The sequence below is a fragment of the Blennius ocellaris genome, assembly GCF_963422515.1.
Source record: "Blennius ocellaris genome assembly, chromosome: 3".
In the NCBI taxonomy this organism is placed as follows: Eukaryota; Metazoa; Chordata; class Actinopteri; order Blenniiformes; family Blenniidae; genus Blennius; species Blennius ocellaris.
The window spans coordinates 3,170,920-3,192,225 of NC_137652.1; the positions used below are offsets into that span (position 1 = coordinate 3,170,920).

General features: G+C 47.4%; 1 protein-coding gene across 1 annotated transcript; it reads left to right on the top strand.

Moving 5' to 3' along the window:
* The first annotated feature begins 1,768 nt into the window (after positions 1 to 1,768).
* On the top strand, positions 1,769 to 20,227 carry card14 (caspase recruitment domain family, member 14). The gene is made up of 20 exons (XM_080494230.1): positions 1,769 to 2,116; positions 3,636 to 3,773; positions 3,876 to 4,201; positions 5,708 to 5,866; positions 6,030 to 6,149; positions 6,549 to 6,674; positions 7,904 to 8,053; positions 8,143 to 8,259; positions 9,078 to 9,178; positions 9,705 to 9,757; positions 10,771 to 10,822; positions 12,749 to 12,968; positions 13,086 to 13,212; positions 14,377 to 14,617; positions 15,047 to 15,110; positions 15,196 to 15,301; positions 15,398 to 15,562; positions 16,222 to 16,340; positions 17,647 to 17,762; positions 19,008 to 20,227. Exons 1-20 carry the CDS (start codon positions 1,903 to 1,905, stop codon positions 19,213 to 19,215), a joined length of 2,922 nt encoding a protein of 973 aa, XP_080350356.1. The 5' UTR covers positions 1,769 to 1,902; the 3' UTR covers positions 19,216 to 20,227.
* Positions 20,228 to 21,306: the final 1,079 nt, after the last annotated feature.

Here is a 21,306-nt window from a genome sequence, read left to right on the forward strand (position 1 = left end):
ACACCCTTCATTTCCCTCCTACCGACTCCGAGATGCATCTGCAGCATGCGTTTGAATTTTGATTTAATTTCATGTCTTCAAAAACATAAATAGTAAAACAATAAAAAAAAAAAAAAAAAAACCGCTGGGTGAGATTGTGTGAAGTTTTACAGAAGTTCTAATCTGTTTCGCTCAGATTCTTTAATATATAAATACCACGTGACGGCGTTCATTATGTTGAGATGAGGGGAAAAACCTGGAAAGCTTTTAAATTATAACTGTTTACATAATATTTTAACAAGTGTTAATTATAGAGAATTTATAGAACGCTTGTTAGAATACTTGAGAATTGTCTAATTTGACTTCGTTGTAGTCTAACATTAAAACGTAGCTGTTAAAATACGTGGTGTTGATGACAAATACATTGTTTATAGCGTTTCTTCCTGGAAACGTCGTGGTGTAAACGGGCCTCGTGTCGCCTCCACTACTGCAGAACCGTCGGCGGCGGTGGTGCGTTCAGGGCCTCCTGCTCCCCGCACATTCTTCCCGTCTGTGTATCATTGACTGTCGTTTCCCTTGTTGCCGCTGTTTGATCAAACTGCAGCGAGTGTACACACACACACACACACACACACACACACACACACACACACACACACACACACACACACACACACACACACACACACACACACACACACACACACACACACACACACACACACGCACACAGAAGCCTCGGAACCACCTCGCTGCCTGTTGATGCAGGACTTTGCACCCGCCGCCGCTGTTTGCTCCCGTCACCCGACGTGTTTTATGTGTGTGTTTGCTCTGCTGCGATTAGGAATTATTAGAAGACGAGTTGCGGCTCCTGGATCGATGGATATTTAGGTGGAGGCACTTTTGGTGCAGTGGTTAACTCTCTCACCTCACGGCGAGAAGGTCCCTGGTTTGGTGCGATGAAGTAAAGGGTGATACCAGTGTTTTAATGTAGAAGTTGAATTGTGTGTGTGTGTGTGTGTGTGTGTGTGTGTGTGTGTGTGTGTGTGTGTGTGTGTGTGTGACTAAATTAAATATTAAAACTAGTTATATTGTGAGCGCATGTCTAATTTTGACGTTTCCACCACCATTTCTGCACAGAAGAAGAAGCAGAGTCACTTGTCGTCCAGCAGTCAGACGAGTTAGAAGGTAAAACTCTCCCAAGATGAATCTCAAGGCCTGGATTGTCATCCCGGTGCGCAATGCGGCCCGCACGCTGCGCCACGCCGGCCTTGTTTTACAGGTTTTTCCACACAAACACACGCACACGCCCACAAGGCGTGGAAGGCGTCTGTTGTTTGTGCCGCTCAGTCGGTGCGCTTCAGGTGCGCATTGTGAGCGCGGAGGAGCTCAGGAGAGCGCGTCCGGGGCCAGAGGAGCGGCATTAGGTGGCCAGAGGAGCGCGTTAGGTGGCCAGAGGAGCGCGTTAGGTGGCCAGAGGAGCGCGTTAGGTGGCCAGAGGAGCGCGTTAGGTGGCCAGAGGAGCACATTAGTTGGCCAGAGGAGCGCATTTGGTGGCCAGAGGAGCGCGTTAGGTGGCCAGAGGAGCGCATTAGTTGGCCAGAGGAGCGCATTTGGTGGCCAGAGAAGCGCGTTAGGTGGCCAGAGGAGCGCGTTAGGTGGCCAGAGGAGCGCGTTAGGTGGCCAGAGGAGCGCGTTAGGTGGCCAGAGGAGCGCGTTAGGTGGCCAGAGGAGCGCGTTAGGTGGCCAGAGGAGCACATTAGTTGGCCAGAGGAGCGCATTTGGTGGCCAGAGGAGCGCGTTAGGTGGCCAGAGGAGCGCATTAGTTGGCCAGAGGAGCGCGTTAGGTGGCCAGAGGAGCGCACAGGAGCGCGGAGGAGCGCAGAGGACTGCGCGCTCAGCTCAGCCCGACGCGCGCTCAGGATGGCTGGAGGCTTCGCCCCGGAGCGGCCGGACCTGAAGGAGATGGGAGAGGAGGAGCTGTGGGAGCTGATCAGCGACAACCGCCACCGGATCTCCCTGCACGCGCGGCCCTGCATCCTGATCCCGTACCTGCGGCAGGCCCGGGTCCTCACCGAGATGGACGAGGACGAGATCCTGTCGAGCCACAAGCTGGACAACCGCAGCATGAGAACCAGTGAGACGCGCATCTTTTCTTTTCTTGGGTTATTCAGCGTGACGGTTGTTCATAGACTGTTCAGATTTGGGGGATTAAAAAGAGATCAAAAGGCATTTAGAATAATGTCTATAAAGGACCAATATTTCTGGAAATGTCTCCTTTGTTTTTATTCTAGTCGGCAGTCCGAGTCTCTGGAGATTGTCCAACTTTCTATTTGTGGAAAAAAACCTGTTTAAACCAGACACCAGATTGTGTTTCATTGTTGTCACTTGGCGAAGCTGATATACCAGATTATTAAATATTTAATACAACTATGAAATACCACAGAAATGCTACAAACCGTTTAAAAATATCACCTGTGCTTATTTTGATTCCTTAGATAAATGTACAAAACGTTTGAAATGTTCAGAAAATATAGCAAGAATGTCAGCAAATATGTTTAAAAGTTCCTCAAATCAGACAGTAAAATTTACAATTTGACATAAGGAGGCTGAATTCAACAATAAATGGTATAAAAAGCATGACAAATATGAAGAAAGGCAAATTCAAAATCTTTCAAAAGGCTTTCCTGAAACCAGGCTTTGTTTTGAGTTTGCGGAAATAAGAACAACATGCCTGAAATAGTGTTGAGACTTTCTGAAACAAGGCGTCAGACTTGAGTCTTTTATGTCTGTCAGACTTTGTTATAATCTGTTCACAGTGTCCCCGAAAAATATTACAAACCTCAAACACGTTTAATTGCAAGATAAGGAGTTTTCATCAAGTTACATTGTGAATCTCTAATAATATAAGTATTGTTAAACAGTCCTGGTCACCATGAAGTCTCCAGTTCTGAAGAATTAAAGAAAGAAATGTAATTTGTATGAAACAAACTGCTTTTGAAGAGAAATATAAAAAAATCCTTGAAAGTATTTGTACTCTGTTACTTTCCTCCGCCGATAAAATGTGAAGGTCCTTCCTGTGTGGAGTTTGTTTGTGTGTCTGGATGTTTCTGAGTCCGGAGCTGTTTGTGATTGTCTCTGTTTCTGTCCACTGTCTCTGTTTCTGTCCACTGTCTCTGTTTCCGTCCACTGTCTCTGTTTCAGTCGACTGTCCCTGTTTCAGTCGACTGTCTCTGTTCAGTCCTCTTTCAGTCGACTGTCTCTGTTTCAGTCGACTGTCTCTGTTCAGTCCTGTTTCAGTCGACTGTCTATGTTTCAGTCGACTGTCTCTGTTCAGTCCTGTTTCAGTCAATTGTCTCTGTTTCAGTCCTGTTTCAGTCGACTGTCTCTGTTCAGTCCTCTTTCAGTCGACTCTCTCTGTTCAGTCCTGTTTCAGTCGACTGTCTCTGTTCAGTCCTCTTTCAGTCGACTGTCTCTGTTCAGTCCTGTTTCAGCCGACTGTCTCTGTTCAGTCCTCTTTCAGTCGACTGTCTCTGTTCAGTCCTGTTTCAGTCGACTGTCTCTGTTCAGTCCTCTTTCAGTCGACTGTCTCTGTTCAGTCCTGTTTCAGTCCTCCAGTGTGGATGTCTCAGGTCCCTGTCTCTGCTCCCCACCAGGCTACATGCTGGACCTGCTGAGGACTCAGGGCCGGAACGGCGCCGTGGCTCTGCTGGAGAGCCTGATGATCCACTACCCCAACATCTACACCACCGTGACGGGGCGGAAGCCCAGCACGGAGCCGTCCAGGTTCAGCGGTGCGTCTCCCGCCGTCCCGCCATGTCCTGCCGTGCCCCCCCCCCCCCCCCCCCCCCCCCTAACCCCCCACCATGACATGCTTGTCTCCGCCCCCCCCGCAGGCCTCATCAAGTACTCCGAGCTGACGGAGTACCTGGTCCGCGCCGTGACGGGGATGCAGAAGGAGCTGCACGGCGCCCGCGAGGAGGCCAACAAGGCCAACAAGCGCTGCCTGGCGCTGGAGGCGGAGGTGGACCGGGTGGTGGAGCAGGAGGAGAAGTGCCGCTGCCTCCGGTCCGAGAACGAGCGTCTGCAGAGGCACGTGAGCTCGCTGCACCGCGAGGTCACCAAGCTGAAGGAGGACAAGTGCGACCTGTCCATCCGCTACACGGCGGCCATCGAGGAGAAGTCGTCCGTCAACGAGAGGTTGCACGACTTGAACCTGCAGGTCAGTGGCCGGCAGCCGCAGGGACCTTTTTTTTTTTTTAACGAAGCACAAAGGGGACGTCTGGAAACGTCACCGGAAAACCCACGATTGTCTCCCGACGTCCCGGGAGACTGAGGCTGGAAGGGAATCGTCTTTTGTCCTTTTGCTTTATGCTTTTGCCCGACGGGACAAAGTAAATGTAACCGAAGCTCCGTCGTTAGAGGATAAGGGGCCCTTCACATTGGGATAGTCCGGGGACTCGGTTCACCTGGGAGGGGGAGGGGGGGGGGGGGGTTCGGTGGCGTCACATTCACTTTAGAGACCAAACCGTCTGGGAAACATCCTGCAGTTCCACCAGCTGCTGGTCAGGGGGCGCTGCTGCCTGAAACAAACACTGACCAGGCAGGAAGTGAAGAAGAATCGCGGCTCATTGGTTGGTCCGGACTGAAACCGGAAGTCCCGACACTTTATCGCGTGGTGGCTAGGCTAGTTAGCTCGTGGCTAATGGGTTAGCCACAAACATCCGCGATATAAAGTCTTCAGACCAGATGTCGATGAGTCTTCCTCACCTCTTCTTCCTCTCAACTCCATGTGCTGTTGTTTGTATTTGTACTGAAATCACACTCACATGCAGCAGAGGACAAAACACTCTAAACATTAACAGTAGAACATGGACATTCTGGTGGACAGACGACCAAGATGGACAGTTACTGCGGTGGCCGTTTCCATTGAGTTTGGCGTTTTCACTTTCACAGCTGTACAAGTGTGTCCCGGTGTGTTTACCAGTGTGTCCCGGTGTGCGTCCCAGTGTGTCCCGGTGTGTTTACCAGTGTGTCCCGGTGTGTTTACCAGTGTGTCCCAGTGTGTCCTGGTGTGTTTACCAGTGTGTCCTGGTGTGTTCCGGTGTGTCCCGGTGTGTGTCCCAGTGTGTCCCAGTGTGTCCCGGTGTGTTTACCAGTGTGTCCTGGTGTGTCCCAGTGTGTTTACCAGTGTGTCCCAGTGTTCCGGTGTGTTTACCAGTGTGTCCCGGTGTGTTTACCAGTGCGTCCCGGTGTGTTTACCAGTGTGTCCCGGTGTGTTTACCAGTGTGTCCCGGTGTGTGTCCCAGTGTGTCCCGGTGTGTTTACCAGTGTGTCCTGGTGTGTGTCCCAGTGTGTCCCGGTGTGTTTACCAGTGTGTCCCGGTGTGTTTACCAGTGTGTCCCGGTGTGTGTCCCAGTGTGTCCCGGTGTGTTTACCAGTGTGTCCTGGTGTGTTTACCAGTGTGTCCCGGTGTGTGTCCCGGTGTGTGTCCCGGTGTGTGTCCCAGTGTGTTTACCAGTGTGTCCCGGTGTGTTTACCAGTGTGTCCCGGTGTGTGTCCCAGTGTGTCCCGGTGTGTTTACCAGTGTGTCCCAGTGTGTTTACCAGTGTGTCCCGGTGTGTTTACCAGTGTGTCCCAGTGTGTTTACCAGTGTGTCCCAGTGTGTCCCAGTGTGTTTACCAGTGCGTCCCGGTGTGTTTACCAGTGTGTCCCGGTGTGTTTGCAGCTCTACCAGCTCCAGACGGACCTGCAAAGCGCCCAGACGGTGAACGAGCTGCAGAGGCAGCGCTCGCTGAGGTTCACCACCCCGGCGGCGACTCCTGAGCTGCAGGAGGAGATCCGGCGTCTCCGCAGCCAGCTGGCCAAGGCCGAGAAACTGGATCCAGTGAGAACCGTCGCTTCATCCAGCTGGAACGAGAGAGAGAGAGAGAGAGAGAGAGAGAGAGAGAGAGAGAGAGAGAGAGAGAGAGAGAGAGAGAGAGAGAGAGAGAGAGAGAGAGAGAGAGAGAGAGAGAGAGTAACCGTCTTGTTGTGTCGTGTCCCGTCAGGCCCGGCAGGACATCCTGGCCCACGACCTGGCGGAGGCCCTCGGCAGCCAGGTGGAGCTGGCGGAGCAGCTCCGGTGTTACCGGGAGGAGAACGAGCAGCTCCACCGGGACAAGAAGGGGGTGTGTGTTTGTGTCTATCTGTGTGTGTGTGTGTGTGTGTGTGCAGGTTCAGCCTCTTACATAGAAAACTGTATCAAACACATTTTGCTTCAGGAGCCAATCTGACTGAAATGTAATGAGATCAGAAAGAAATGAACCTTCAACACCAACAAGTCATTGCCTCCAGACAATGTTCCCATCCCGTCATCTCTGTACGAAACCCACTAAGAACTTTGCAGAAAGACTTTCTGTAGTCGCCTGGAGCCGTTCGGCTCGTGTTGCAGGCCGATGTCGGCCCGAGTGCCGCATGCTTGACGCCTAAACTAAAATGACCGTTATTGACGGAAACTCGTGAGAGAGATGAGACAGAAAACCTCAACGCACAAAGCGCAGTGACGTAAATGTGTGTGTGTTGATCAGCTGCTGGAGCAGAAGGAGGGTCTGAGCCACCAGCTGCAGAAACTGACGATGGAGTGCAAAGTGCAGCAGCAGAAGAGCTCCGTCATCCAGACCCAGATGAGGGACCTGCAGGTGGAGCGCGACCAGGTACACCAACACCCACTGTCAACCTGCGTGTGTGTGTGTGTGTTTGTCTTCTGTTTGCCTGTATTATACCCTTTGCACACACCAAACATTATGCATGACGGTATACGCGAGTCTCTTGCAATCATATATGTCATATTTTCCCGTTATATCCCGATATTTTCTGAAATATCCAGCAGCTCTTCTGCCTTTAAATCCCTTTTTTTAATGTAGCTGTGCAGTAACTTATGTCAGACTCTCAAATTCGTATGAAATAATCCTCCTTCGGCTGTGAATGATGTGTTTCTCCGTCGCTGTAAAGTGAAATGAGACTTTTGTTTGAACATCACGCCTGCAGAGGTGATTCACCTTTGATGGTTTCATTCTTTCCTCACACACCCTGAAGGCTGATTCACCTGCAGCTGACAGGAACTCGGCGTGCTGGTTTATTTCTATCATTCATGCCTCCAGCGATCAGAGCTCGTGCAAAATTTTTTTTTTAAAAATGCAGCGATGAGGAAAGAATCATGGTTTTTCTTTGAGATCTTTGATTTTCATCAAATCAGAAGCTCAAATCTTCCCTCTGTAGTGATCTGCAAGAACTACGATGTATTTCCATTTAGATGAACACATCCAAGCATGAAAGACAATTTTTCCACATTTAATTTTGATGAAATACTCAAAATCTTTATGCAGCAAACGTCAGTGAAAAAACACGTCTAACTCTGCATCGTGGGACGATTCAGAGAATTTTTTTGAAATTTCACTTTATCGCTGGTGTCTGTGCATCAGAACTGCATTTCCTCATTTTCATGATGAAAAGTTCCTTGAACTTAGAAAATCCTGCTTTAACGGCACGTGGTTGACAGACTGACCCCAATCACACTTCATCAGACTCTTTTGGAGAATCTCAGAGAATTTTCTTCAGTTTCCCGGAGATTTGATCCGAAGGCTTCCGGTTTGTGTTCACGTGAGTTTCCTCCGTCTCACGTCAACCTGCGACTCCAAACCTTCCTCCGGGTTTCTGGTTCTTAACCTCCCGAGAAAAGGCAGAACTCTTCCTCCCCGCGGGCCTCCGACGCCGTTCCGTCTCCACTGAAATGTGCCTTTTCTGGTTCTGCGCCGTCACACGTTCCATTGTGTCTTCCACCACCCCCCCCACCCTCCCGAGGCGTAGACTTTCCTCCCGTGACATTTCCCGGCTCCGTGTCGACTGCGGCGTGAAAATGACGCGCCGCGTTCTCCCCCCACAGGCGTACGTGTCCCGGGACGAGGCCCAGGCCAAGATCGCCTGCGTCCTGGCCGAGAAGGACACGCTGAGGAACCAGCTGCTGGAGCTCCAGTGGCGACTGTTCACCCTCCACGCCAAGGGCCGACCCCGAGAGCAGCAGCAGACCTCCGAAGTAAACCCCTCCCCCCACCCCCCTCGCGTCGCCACGTCGCACCGAGACGAAAAAATCCCTCACGTCTCACTCTGTGTTTTGTGTCGAAGGAGCGGGAGGTGGACTGGGGCAGTCCACGGTCCAGCTGCGAGGAATACCAGGTCCCGGACCGGCGCAAGCTGTGCCGGATGGACGCCGTCGACCCCACCAGCTTCCGCGGCACGGAGGTGCGTGACGAGCTTTGAGATCGGGCCTCCATTGTTCCGTCGGGCTCGTTGCGTAACTGTGACGCGGTTAAAGTGAGATTTCCCGCTAATGGACTCTACGCCTCATTCCTGCCGGGGTTGGCCTTCCCTCTTTGTGCTCCTAGCGTTTTAACGAGCTCGTCGCAAACGTTCCTCAGAAAGCATCCTCCACGTCGGCACCGGCGCTTCACACAGACCCATGAAATATAGAACGTGTCCAATATAAATGGCCTTTTCTCCCTTCTGTGACACAAAGACAGACCTTCAGAGGCTCGTCTGCAAAGTACCCCACATGGAAAGAACCTGTATACACATATAGGTTTTTAACATATGTGACATATATAAAATTGGCCATTTTCCTATATTATATGTAAATAAACGCACATATATGTACACATATACGTGCATACAGGTACCTATATAGGTACATATATGCACCTATATGTTCTTCTTGCATAATTATTTTTTAGTTACTTCTTAGTTTTTGCCTTGATAATGTATGACAGTTGCCAAAGTGAGATATGGGATATATATATATATATATATATATGTGGAAATAAAGAAGCAGTTCAGGAGACCTATATGGCCTGTATATTCACATATATGCACCTCAATTTTGCCTATATGTGGCATATATACGCATATACGCAGCATATATGTGCATATAAATTGCTTATAGGTTTCATGTATGCTCATATATCCTCGTATAGGTTATTTCCATGTGGGACAGATCGTCTATGGATTTAAAGTCTCTTTGAAATAATAATTATTTTTTTTTAATGTATATTTATTTTCTGCAGTATGAAGACCTTGTGGCGAGCAGCGTCCGATCCAAAAACCCCGAACCGCCGAGTCCAGAATCCCTCCGCCGGAGGAAAAAGCTCCTTTACGAGGACAACAGGTGTGATCCTGCAGTCGTCTGCAGAAATGTGTAGTGTGCGTATGTGTGTGTGTGTGTGTGTCTGTGTGTGTGTGTGATTTTTGCAAATGCAGCATTTCATTGACTCCCACCGGGGAAGGAAATTTAACTCGGCCGTGTCGAGTTTCAGGTGGATTATCAACTTACGGGAATCAGAGAGACACACGACTGTGTCGCCTGATTCCGAGATAAAAATCAAATAAGAGTGACGAAAACCAGATTGGAGGAAACAAAAGGAGGGTGGAGAAAATCCAAACTCCGCTTCCTTGTTTACTTTTGTGTCTTGGCTGAAGGGCGTCGACCGAACGCTTCGCTTTCACCACTAAATCACTGTAATCAGCCTTTTTTTCCCAGCTATTCAGTCTTTGTGGTGTTTAATTGCAGTAATTGACACTCACCTGATACAAGTGGACGTTGTTTGTTTGTTTTTTTTAACCTGTGTGATTACATGCGAGAGGGGAGAACCCCTGAGAGGCATTCACACGCTTTCCTTTGTTTTTCCTTCCAGCACTGAAACAGAGTCGGACACTCTGCTGGACGACTTCGTGGTTCTGCCCGACGGTACGTATAACGAGACCAGAACTCCCTGTGGGTGTTTTGTTGCGTTCGGTCGTCATTGTTCAGCGGGGTTGGTTCCTCGCCCAGCCTGTAAAGTGAGACATTACCGTATTTTCCACACTATAAGGCACACTGGATTATAAGGTGCACCTACATTGATTGATATAATTTACAACTTTGTTCATATATAAGGCGCACCGCATTATAAGGCACATGGAATAGACCAGTGGTCAGCAACCTCTATAGCTCAAAGCCATTAGGTTACATTTTCCACTGATTCTAACACCCAGAGAGGTGCATGCACTTTATTTTGATAGTTCTACCTGCAGCCTATGCCAGGAGGACACTACACACAAAACCTTCTTCACTGCTGGTTGACAACTTACAACTACCGGTAATAAACTAAACTACATGAACTAAGCAACAAAAACACAACACAACACAATTATTACCGACACCACAAACCAAATAGAACCCCCAATAATTGCATTTAAAACACCACAAACAGAAACTCCCGTAATTCATTGCAGCTATCGGCTGCACTGAGGAGCTCAGGATGCAAGGCATGATGGGAATTCATGTTTTGCGTTGTTGGAGGTTATTGTGGGTTGTTGTTGGGCTTGGTGTTGTGTTGATTGTGTTTATGTGTTTTTGTTCCCCAGTTTAGGGAGTCATTATTTCATCTAGTTTATTTTGGTTTGTTAGAATGTTGGTGTGCAACCATGAGTGATGAATGTGTTGTGTGGAGTGTCGTCCGCTCTGAAGATCCAGTTGCGAAGTCAGAGTTGTCAAAATAAAAGCTTCTGGTTGTTCAGCTGTCAAATAGCAGTCTCCAGTAGAGCAATTCTTCCATATATAAGGCGCACTGGGTTATAAGGTGCACTGGCAGCTTTTGAGAAAATTTGAGGTATTTAGGTGCACCTTATATTGCGGAAAATACGGTAATTCAGACGGATTGTTTTTGAGGGAACACTCCGACGCCCAGTGGACCAACGGCCTGTCTTTTGTTTTGGTAGGAGGTGAAGACGAGACGGCGCCCAGGCTTCCCTCCTGCGACGACGCGCTCAGGTGAGACAGCCGCCTGCATTGTGACGCATTAATGCCTGCAGGAGGCGAAGATCTACACTTGCAGGTCACACTTGTAGTACTTATAAAAACACAGTAAAACCAATAGTAATGTTGCAAAAAAAAGAGCCATTCGATTCATTCATAAAGGTTTCTGGACCACACTAACTCGTTTTTTAAAAAAAAATCAAAAATCATGAAGTTTAGTGACACTGTTGAGTTCCAAGCAGTACAGATGTTCTATAAAGCAAGTTACAGGTTGTTACCAAGACAACTACATAAGAAGGTTCCCAGATCGTACTGGCCGTTAGGAAATACGTGAGGAATTAAACTTTAGGACTCAGAAACATAAACACAACCCTGAAAAGTTTTAGCCCGACAGTTATAATGGTGTACGATTGTGGAACAAAGTGGAGATGGAGTTGAAACGATGTCCAAACCTCAACCTGTTCAAATATAAATACAAACAAAAGACTTTTGAAATATACAGAGAGGAATAAATGCAGTGAAGAAGTAGGATCAACTTATATGTGTGTGTGTGTGTGTGTGTGTGTGTGTGTGTGTGTGTGTGTGTGTGTGCGTGCGTGCGTGCGTGCGTGCGTGCGTGCGTGCGTGCGTGCGTGCGTGCGTGCGTGCGTGCGTGCGTGCGTGCGTGCGTGCGTGCGTGCGTGTGTGTGTGTGCGTGTGTGTGTGTGTTGTAAGTTTGGTCCGTGTTGATATGGTCATTGAAATGTAACAAGCTCTTTTTTGTTGATGTTTTGTTCTTTTATACCAGTAAAATGTCAAATGTACTTTTTATTGCACTGAATTTGGGGGTCGGCGCTCATAAGCTTCTTCCAGCTCCTTATGAGCAGAATGTTTACTGCTCAAATAAACAAACAAATAAATAAAATACAGTTGATGTGAAAGGCGCGTCCTTCCTCAAGGTCACTATTGATTTTAATGCCGTTGACCGGCAGCTGGTGAACAGGCCATGAATGTCAGTTCTAATTCATTATTGACTGAGGAAATATGGACGAGCTGCAGAAAAACGTAAACTATTGACATTAAACTGCAGAGGTGAAAATAATCCACAGTGGTTTGTTGAAAAGAGCCACACGGCTGTGGAATATCGTGACGGAGCGTCGGTTGGTTTTGCATTTCAGGAATATTTCCCGTTTGCATATCAACGTACGAAACTCTCTGAATCCTCCGTTGTCGATCGAGTTGCACTGAGAAGTTTTCAACCGTAGTGCTCATGAGCAGAACTGCACGTTTGCGTGGAGGCTGGTTTCATAAACCTGCCGTTTTGAGAGTCTCTCAACGCTGCTGTTGTGTAAACAGACAGAAAAACGCAATGAAAGTTCAGTGTTTTCACTTGAATGTGTTATAGGCCGGGCCTCATGTCAGATTACATCAGATTAGATCAGATTAGATTAGACGTCAGTCCTTTTGCAACACAGTTCAGCTCATGCTCTCTCTCTCTCTCTCTCTCGTGATGTTTGTACGTCGACGATCATCAGCAGTTCGCCAGTGTTTCCAATGTAGCTCCCTTGTTGCTTAATTTAGTTTCCAGACTTTCCCACTAATTTCCACTCGCATGTTCCTGGGCGGATTTCCTCCCACAGTCCAAAAGCATGTGTTTGAGGGTTTATTGGTGACAACGACAGTAGATGATGGTGGAATTCCGTCCAAAACATATTTGGGTTAGGGTTAGGATTATCTCGATAACTGATCTATTACTCTTTCAGTCTGACTTGTTGATCATTTCAGTTAAGTCCAGACATAAATACGCAAGATGCAATGACTTGCTGTTTTAATCCAGGTATAAAGGAGAGGCCAATATAATCTTTAATATATCAGTGTTGTTTAACAGATTATATTTCCAAGTCTTGGCGTAATTCAGGCCAAGTTAATCAATTCCCTTTTTTTTCTCTCGTCTGTCACCAGCTCACTGCCCAAAACCTCGGCTCCTCCGTTCCTGCTGCGTTGCCGTCCCAAAGCCATTCGCATCAACTGCCGCATCCTCAGCATCTCCTTCCAGGGCGAGGCGCTGCCGACCCAGCTGACCGTGGTGGGCGGCAATAAGAGCGGCGTGTTTGTGCACCAGGTCACTGAAGGCAGCGCCGCCCATGCCGTGGGCATCACTCCGGGAGCGCAGATCGTGGAGGTGTGTGCGTGTGTGTGTGTGTGTGTGTGTGTGTGTGTGTGTGTGTGTGTGTGTGTGTGTGTGCCTACATGTGTGTGCATGTGTGTGTGTGTTTCTCACGCTTCTGTCGCTCTGCAGCTGAAGTACGAGCAGAACCAGAAGGCTTTGAAGATGGCGCTGGAAGACTCCACTTTAGAAGAAGCTACCTGGGCTCTGGGCCAAGTCACAGGCCTCTGTCACCTCTATCTACGGCCCAAACAAGATGGTACATCCCACAACCAATTAGGATCAATTGGTCCACATCACATCACATCACATCACATCACATCACATCACATCACATCACATCACATCACATCACATCACATCACATCACATCACATCACATCACATCACATCACATCACATCACATCACATCACATCACATCACATCACATCACATCAACATGATTTTTTCATTGCCTTTAAGATTTTCCCGAGGTTTCAGTAAAGACCTCAATCAAGCATTTCACTAAAACTGCACCCAGTCACTTATGAATACATGTTGATCAATAACTTTCAGCATTGTTGTGCTATCGTGGTCAAAGTGTCATAAAACTGAAGAGACAGCTGAACCAAGAGCTGAAGGAGACGTGCTTTGTGTTTAGATTAAAGGGCTTTCCGTGCCTCACACGAGGCACCGGCTCATATAATGACACTAGGAAATAACAGAGACACGCAATGTTGATCCAGCGGCTGAATTTATGAGGGCGTCTTTGTTTTGCATTCAGGGCTAAAAATAGTCTCCCGCATATAAAACATAATCAGTTCAACAGATTGTTGGCACACGTGAAAACCTGATGTCACCAAACAGGATTTAACCCTTTAGACATAATTTGCTTATGAGAAAAAATAAAAATATACATGCTATTTAATTTATTATTATCTAATAAGATGAGTTTCAATGTGTAAAATGGAGGAAAATCACAAAGCGTAACACTATTAAAACCATCATTTTGTTGTGTCATTTGTATATATATATGGATTTCTAAAGTTTCACTGTTCACAATCAAATCTTTTAGGATTGTATTGGACATTATTCAACACATCTATTTAATGCAGCAGCTGTAGGGCACAATGCTTCTGAACATTGTCATGCTGATGAGCAATAACATTATGACTACCCCGTAGTTTAGGCCTGCTTTAGCAAACCATTCATATCAAACCGCCGCACTAAGTTTTGTTACAACTTTCTATTAAAACCGGTAAGAACTTATGCAATAGTTTGAGCTCCAGTCGCTCAGCTGTTGGAGAAATATTGGACTAGACACTTCTCTTTTCACTCCTGAGCTGTATCAAGAAGCTGTGGCCGTTTAGAACCCCATCCAGGACTCCGTCCCATAACCTCAGCCATGGCGTTCATCAGCGTTCCTGTCCTCCTGTGTTCAGAGTACAATGCTCTGCTGCAGCAGCTGCAGACCAACAAGACGTCGTCCGGAGACTCGTTCTACGTCCGGGTCAACATGTCTCTGGCTGCCGGAGCCAGCGGGACTCTGTCCGTGTCCTGCAACGACATCCTGCACGTGACAAACACCAAGCCGGCGGGCACCGAGGACCTGTGGTACGCCAGCCAGGTTCACCCCAGCAAGCAGCTGGATCTGCAGAGTGGAACGGTTCCCAATTATTACAGGTGGGTGAATCGATCAGGAATCATAACGAGTCAAATCACCTGAAGTGCGACCCAGACTTTCAGGCTTTTATACCGACTGATGCATCGCCGTGGCTCCGTTGGTGTAGTGATGGTTCTGTCCCCCATCTTACCTGGTCAATACATCAAAAACATTCTGTGAAATGGCTTTGGAGACGGCTTATCTTAGAGAAATTAACGTTCAATTCAGGGACAACAGCTCTCGAACATTCCTACAGTCAACAGGCTGACTGGACGCTCCCTCAAAACTTTGGATACCCGTGGCGTTGAGCTGTGTGATAAAACTGAAAATTTCAGAGTGTCCTTCCTTTTATTGTGTCTAAAGCTCACCTGCTGTCGAATCGGCATCTGGATCTGCCACCTGAAGTGCTGAGATTATATTTTTGCTCAGTGTAATTTCTTGTGTCACAGAGCACAGAGACTCCTGATTCGGATACTTGAAGACATAAGCTTTCAAACAAAGAAGTCCCCGAAGGTAAGAGCCAAAATGAAATGCCAACGGAGAACGAGAGCGTCGAAACGTTGCCGTGTCAACGTGTATTGTTCGTCTTCATCACCAGGACCAGAACAAACAGAAGGCTGTGAGGATCGTCAGCACCGGGCGCCAGGGCCGGAACCCCCTGTGGGTCAGCATCGAGGAGGAACACAACAAGAGTGCAGAGTCAGGTACGCAAACCAGCGGTCGAGAGACGGCCGGCGGCCTTCAGTTGGCTGCAACACCGCTAAAGGTCTAAACACAAACTTTGCATCTTCCACCTGCAGGAGACGCGTCTGCACCCAAAAGCTGTGTCACCCTCATGCCCTACACCCTGGTCACCCCTCACTACCCCCCTACCTGCAGACCCGTCCTGCTGCTGCCCACCGTCCTGGGGCGCACCCTGGACAAGAAGCTGGCCAACTGGCAGGGCTTCCAGCTGTGTGAGCCCGGTAAGAATGAAAACCCCCTGAGGGTGTCAGGTCCGCTTCTGACGGCAGCAGAAGATTCACCCCAGATTGACTCCATCATTGTCCCATTAGTCCTGATGTGTTTGTCGTGTAACGTGGTTGTGGCAGTAGAGCATGCCACCGTCGGGTTCACGGCACGGAGGCAGGAGATTCAACAACCATACCTTTATTAAAGTAGATCAAAACACAAGCCGAACACCAGACAGTGTTTTGACTCTTTCAGGCTGGTTTGAGTGTTTGTCTGTTGACTTCCTGTGTCTCCGGGCGGCTCCCCCTTCACGGGCAGAGGGGTGAGGCGTTACGCCTGATTCCCATCAGGCCTTAATCACCTCTCTGCCGCAGTGTTTTATCAGTGTCCCGTCCTCTATTTCCGACTTCATGCTGTATGTATGTATGTTTTGCGAGCTCAGTAAACAGCCGGCCTGACACCGTCACATGTTTTATGGGCTCGTCTGTTGCTGTAAGCCAGGAGGAAACGACGGACCCTGTGAAGTAGCTGTGTTTCCCGCAATGACGAGGAGAAATTAAATCGCCTTCGCGTTTGATCGCATCAAGAGACTGGATTTAAAACAACTAATGCAGACAAGGGGAATACGCGCTGTAAGCATAATGTAACCTCACTTCCGTAATGTGGTCCTCAGAGGTGCTGAGCGCCAGCGAACACGCAGCCAGACTGCAGACGTCCGAGATCCTGGAGGAGTGCGAGCAGGGGAGGAGCTGCTGGTACACGCTGCAGAGCGTGAGCAAAGTCATGAACAAGGTCAGCACGTGTGAAAGACAAACAACATGTTCGGTTTGAGGCCTGAATGACCCCCCACCCCCCCAGCCGGACTCATCAGATCATTACATGAGGAAGCTGGGTGGACTTGCTCTCGGGTACAAAGTTGACGATGTTAACAAGTAAGAAATGGGATTGCTGAGAAATATTAAAAAAGTGCAGTGAGAAACGATTCGAGCTGAACAGTTTATTACGGAATGTTTGACGTCCACGTTCACTTCCTCCACGTTACGCGCTGACGACGGTCCCAACCAAGCATTGAGCGAAAGTTAGTGTTCGACGAAGAAACAAAGAGGTACATTTAGACCAGGGGTCGGCAACCTTTAATGCTCAAAGAGCCATTTGGACCCGTCTCGCTCTGCTCACGACACCCAAAGAGCAAACACATTTTATTTTGACAGTCCCACAGGAAGACCATGCCAGGACGACACGACACACAAAACCTTCTTCACTGCTGGTTGACAACTTACAACTAATAAACTAAACTACATGAACTAAGCAACAAAAACACTACAAACCTAACATAACCCCCAATAATTACATTTAAAACACGACAAACAGAAACTCCCATGATGCATTGCAGCTCTCAGCTCCTTTATCGCTACACATTATTAAAATGGAAGATAAATGTGGGAGATCTGGATTGTTAGAACCATGAGTGTGATGGTGTGTCTTTAATGTCCTGTAGTTGTTGTGTAATTCACTAGAATGTTCCGTCACGCTCAACAAGTCTGTAAAGAACCTCCTGGAACTGTCGGCGCTCCGCAGCGCAGCAGTTTTACTGTGAAAGGTACAGGAAGCTCCCGGCTTCAGACACCAGTTGAGCCGCTGTCATGACCTGCAGCCACAATTCTACGTTCTTCATCCATTATTGTTGTAATGACGTCACGTCGCTGCGTCGTTCACGACCCTACATTTTACCACTCTTTGTAGCGGGACTGTGCTCTGGGTGGCCTTGCCTCCTTACGTCCTTCTCTGGGTGGCCTTGCCTCCTTACATCCCTCTGGGATGAACTGCAGAGGGATGGAGGCTCAAGGTTGCCTCAAGGTTGCCGACCCCTGATTTAGACCAAGTGGAGGAACGAACAGAGTGAAGCTTAAATATTTGCACAGAGGGAGTGGAGAGACAATAAGGCACAGCGAAGACAATCAGGGCCGTGACCTGAAACGGGAAATATGGAGCCGTCGTATTACTGTGCTCTACACTTAGATATTCAGATAAACTACGATCCGTCCGTCCATGGCTTTGTGTTCCCTCTGCTAACGACGTTCTATGGTCTCGTCCTCAGGGGATCCACTGTGTGCTGCCGCTGGGTCTGGACTGCGTGCGGCGGCTGCACCGCTTCAAGATCTACCCCATCATCATCTTCATCGGCCAGACGGCGCGCAGCGCCCGCAAACTCCGGTAGGGTCGGTTTGAACTTCCTGTCAGGAAACAAAACAGTCCTGAACCTGTTTCTCCTGGTCTTTTGAGCCTCGTTTCCACTGCGAAGCCTGTGCCTGTATGGTACGGTAAGGTAAGGTAAGGTACAGCACAGGATGGTATGGCACAGCATGGCATGGTGCGGTACTGTACTGTGCCTTACCACTCTGTACCATACTGCACTGTATCATACTGTACTGCATTGTACCATACTATACCGCACTGTACCATACCGTACCGCACTGTACCATACCATACCGCACTGTACCATACCATACTGTACTGTACCGCAATGTACCACACCACACTGGACTGCAATGTACCGCAATGTACCGTACCACACTGTACGGTACCATACAGCACCGTACCGTACTGCACTGTACCATACTGTACAGCACCGTACCGTACCGCACTGTACCATACAGCACCGTACCATACTGCACTGTACCATACTGTACCATACTATACCGTACCATACTGTACTGTACCACAATGTACCACACCGTGCCGTACCACAACGTACCGTACCACACTGTACAGTACCATACAGCACCGTACCGTACTGTACCATATTGTACCGCACCGCACTGTACCATACAGCACCGTACCATACTGTACCATACCGTACTGTACCGCACCGCACTGTACCATACAGCACCGTATCATACTGCACCGTACCATACTGTACTGTACCGCACCGTACCGCTGCGCACTGTACAGCACCATACTGTACCGTACGGCACCGTACCGTACGGTACAGTATGGTACAGCACTGTACCATACCATACAGCGCTGTACCGTACCATTGCGTACCGAACCATACCGGCACATTCTGCGCAATGGAAGCGATGGTTTAGCCTGCTGGTTGTGACCGTGCTGCTCCTTCTGCTCCTGCTGCTCCTTCTGCTCCTTCTGCTCCTTCTGCTCCTTCTGCTCCTTCTGCTCCTTCTGCTCCTTCTGCTGCTCCTTCTGCTCATTCTGCTCCTGCTGCTCCTTCTGCTCCTTCTGCTGCTCCTTCTGCTCCATCTGCTGCTCCTTCTGCTGCTCCTTCTGCTCCTTCTGCTCCTGCTGCTCCTTCTGCTGCTCCTTCTGCTCCTTCTGCTGCTCCTTCTGCCCCATCTGCTCCTTCTGCTGCTCCTTCTGCTCCTTCTGCTCCTTCTGCTGCTCCTTCTGCTCCTTCTACTCCTGCTGCTCCTTCTGCTGCTCCTTCTGCTCCTCCTGCTCCAGGCCCAAGCTGCTCCGCCACAGCCACTCGGAGGACCAGCTGCTCTCCTGCTCCACCAGCGAGGAGCCGCTGCTCGACAAGCTGCCTTGCCTCTACCACAGCGTGGCGCCCGACTCCTGGTGCGACCAGAACTCACTGCTCACCAGCCTGCGAGGAATCATCTGGGACGAGCAGAAGAAGATCGTCTGGGTGGAGCCCGACCTGTGGTGAAGCCGGAACCACACACACACACACACACACACACACACACACACACACACACATAAGCTTTACGAAACATTTTGTAAACGTGAGTAAGTATCTGTGATACTAACCGGCGATCTGAAGGGCTTTACTGGACAAAAACATGGATCCTTTTGAAGGTATTTGTTTGAAACAAACACGTGTAGTGTCTCTGCAAACACACGCGTTTGTCTCTACTGTAATATAAACGCTGCGTCCGGAATATACTGGACGAGAAGCCGAACCGACACTGGAACACTTTAACCTCTGCAGTTAGAATTCACGTGAGTTCAGAGGAGCAGGCGGCTTAAAAAGTTCTAAAAAGTCGATTCGTGTCACTTTAAGAGGATTAAAACTCGGTTCAGTGAAAGAAAATCAATCTGTAGCGTCACTTCTGTTGATAAATCAGGTTTCTTGTTCCTCTGAAGATCTGTTTTAAACTAGCATGGTGAACTAGTTCACGGTAACATGCGGTCTGGGTTAGTTATAACAGCTGAGTTAGTTCTTGTTAATAACCCCTCTGCTTTTTACTACTTCCAAGCCACATTGCCATTTTCTCCTGAAACAAACAAGCCGGTTGTTGCAACACTTTATTATTTCAACGTGTTAATTCGTGTCATGACCAGTTAACCAGCAGCTGGTGAACTCGGTATGTCGCAGTAAACCGACGTCTCTGCATCACTGTGATCACAATCACGTTTTTTAAATTGAAAAGGGTTTTTATTTCATGTAACTTATGGGAAACGCTGAACAATCTCACCGTCACTTTCCTCCCGATGCTGCTAAAAACTGTTTCCACAACCCGCCTCCGCTCCTGGACTGTTGCTGGTATTTGTATATACAAACATGTATTGTTTATTTCGCGGGCCTGTGTCGTCTCTGTGGGGTTTCACTGTAACTCTGTACTTCAACCCTAAACATGAATCTACCTGCTCGGAGTCTGTAAGCGACGTCTTCGCTCACAGATGTGGTTTAAGCTAATAAATAGAAGTACAAGTCATTGTTCTGTGTTCTGCCTGTGTCGTAGAAATACAACTACTCTCCCAGGGACCCGTTACATTTTTTTACATCAATCTTATTTTTTACATCCTTACCTGGAGATTTCTGTTTTTAACTGCTGGTGTATTATTTACACCATAGTTTAACATTTAAATTCATAATACTAGTAACATTGGATTAAAGTACATGTATATTACTAATATACTACATCGTATTGGCCCTAAAAATTAAATTAAATTAAATTAAATTAAATTAAATTAAATTAAATTAAATTAAATTAAATTAAATTAAATTAAATTAAATTAAATTAAATTAAACTAAAACAAATGTAAATAAATTAAACCAAATGTACTAATAACATTAGATTAAAGTACATGTATATTACTAATATACTACATCCTATTGGCCTAAATTAAATTAAATTAAATTAAATTAAATTAAATTAAATTAAATTAAATTAAATTAAATTAAATTAAATTAAATTAAATTAAATTAAATTAAATTAAATTAAATTAGAAGAAAAATATTAAATAAATAAATAATATCAGGATAATATCAAATTTATAATAATTATAAAATTAGACTCCAATAGATGAGAGGTAAAACAGTCAAAAGATAATATGACTAAAAGAAATTCACACTTAAAGATCACAATTTAAGATTAATTTCATAAAATGTGAGGGGAACATTTAATTCTAGTCCAAATATGAAAGGTTGTTGTAACACTGCCAATGTTAATGCTAATGCTAATGCTTAAAAAAAATAAAAAAAATAAAAATATATATATATATATATATATATAAAGAAACAGTAACAGTAAAAGTATAACAACACACATTTAAAACAGTGAATAAAGTTCCAACGATGTATTCGATGGTAACTTCAGGTCAGAACTCGTACTATTGTTTGTTACACTTTTTAAAACTCTCAGGTCGTTTTTAAACACGTTGGTGTCGTGACTGTCTGTGGCCACTGGGGGGAGGCAGAGGTAAGTGAATGTGATGTGGAGGGGAGTGGTTGGGAGAGGAAAACATGGATGGGGGGTTTGGGGGTGGGGGGGGGTTGGGAGGCTGACATGGC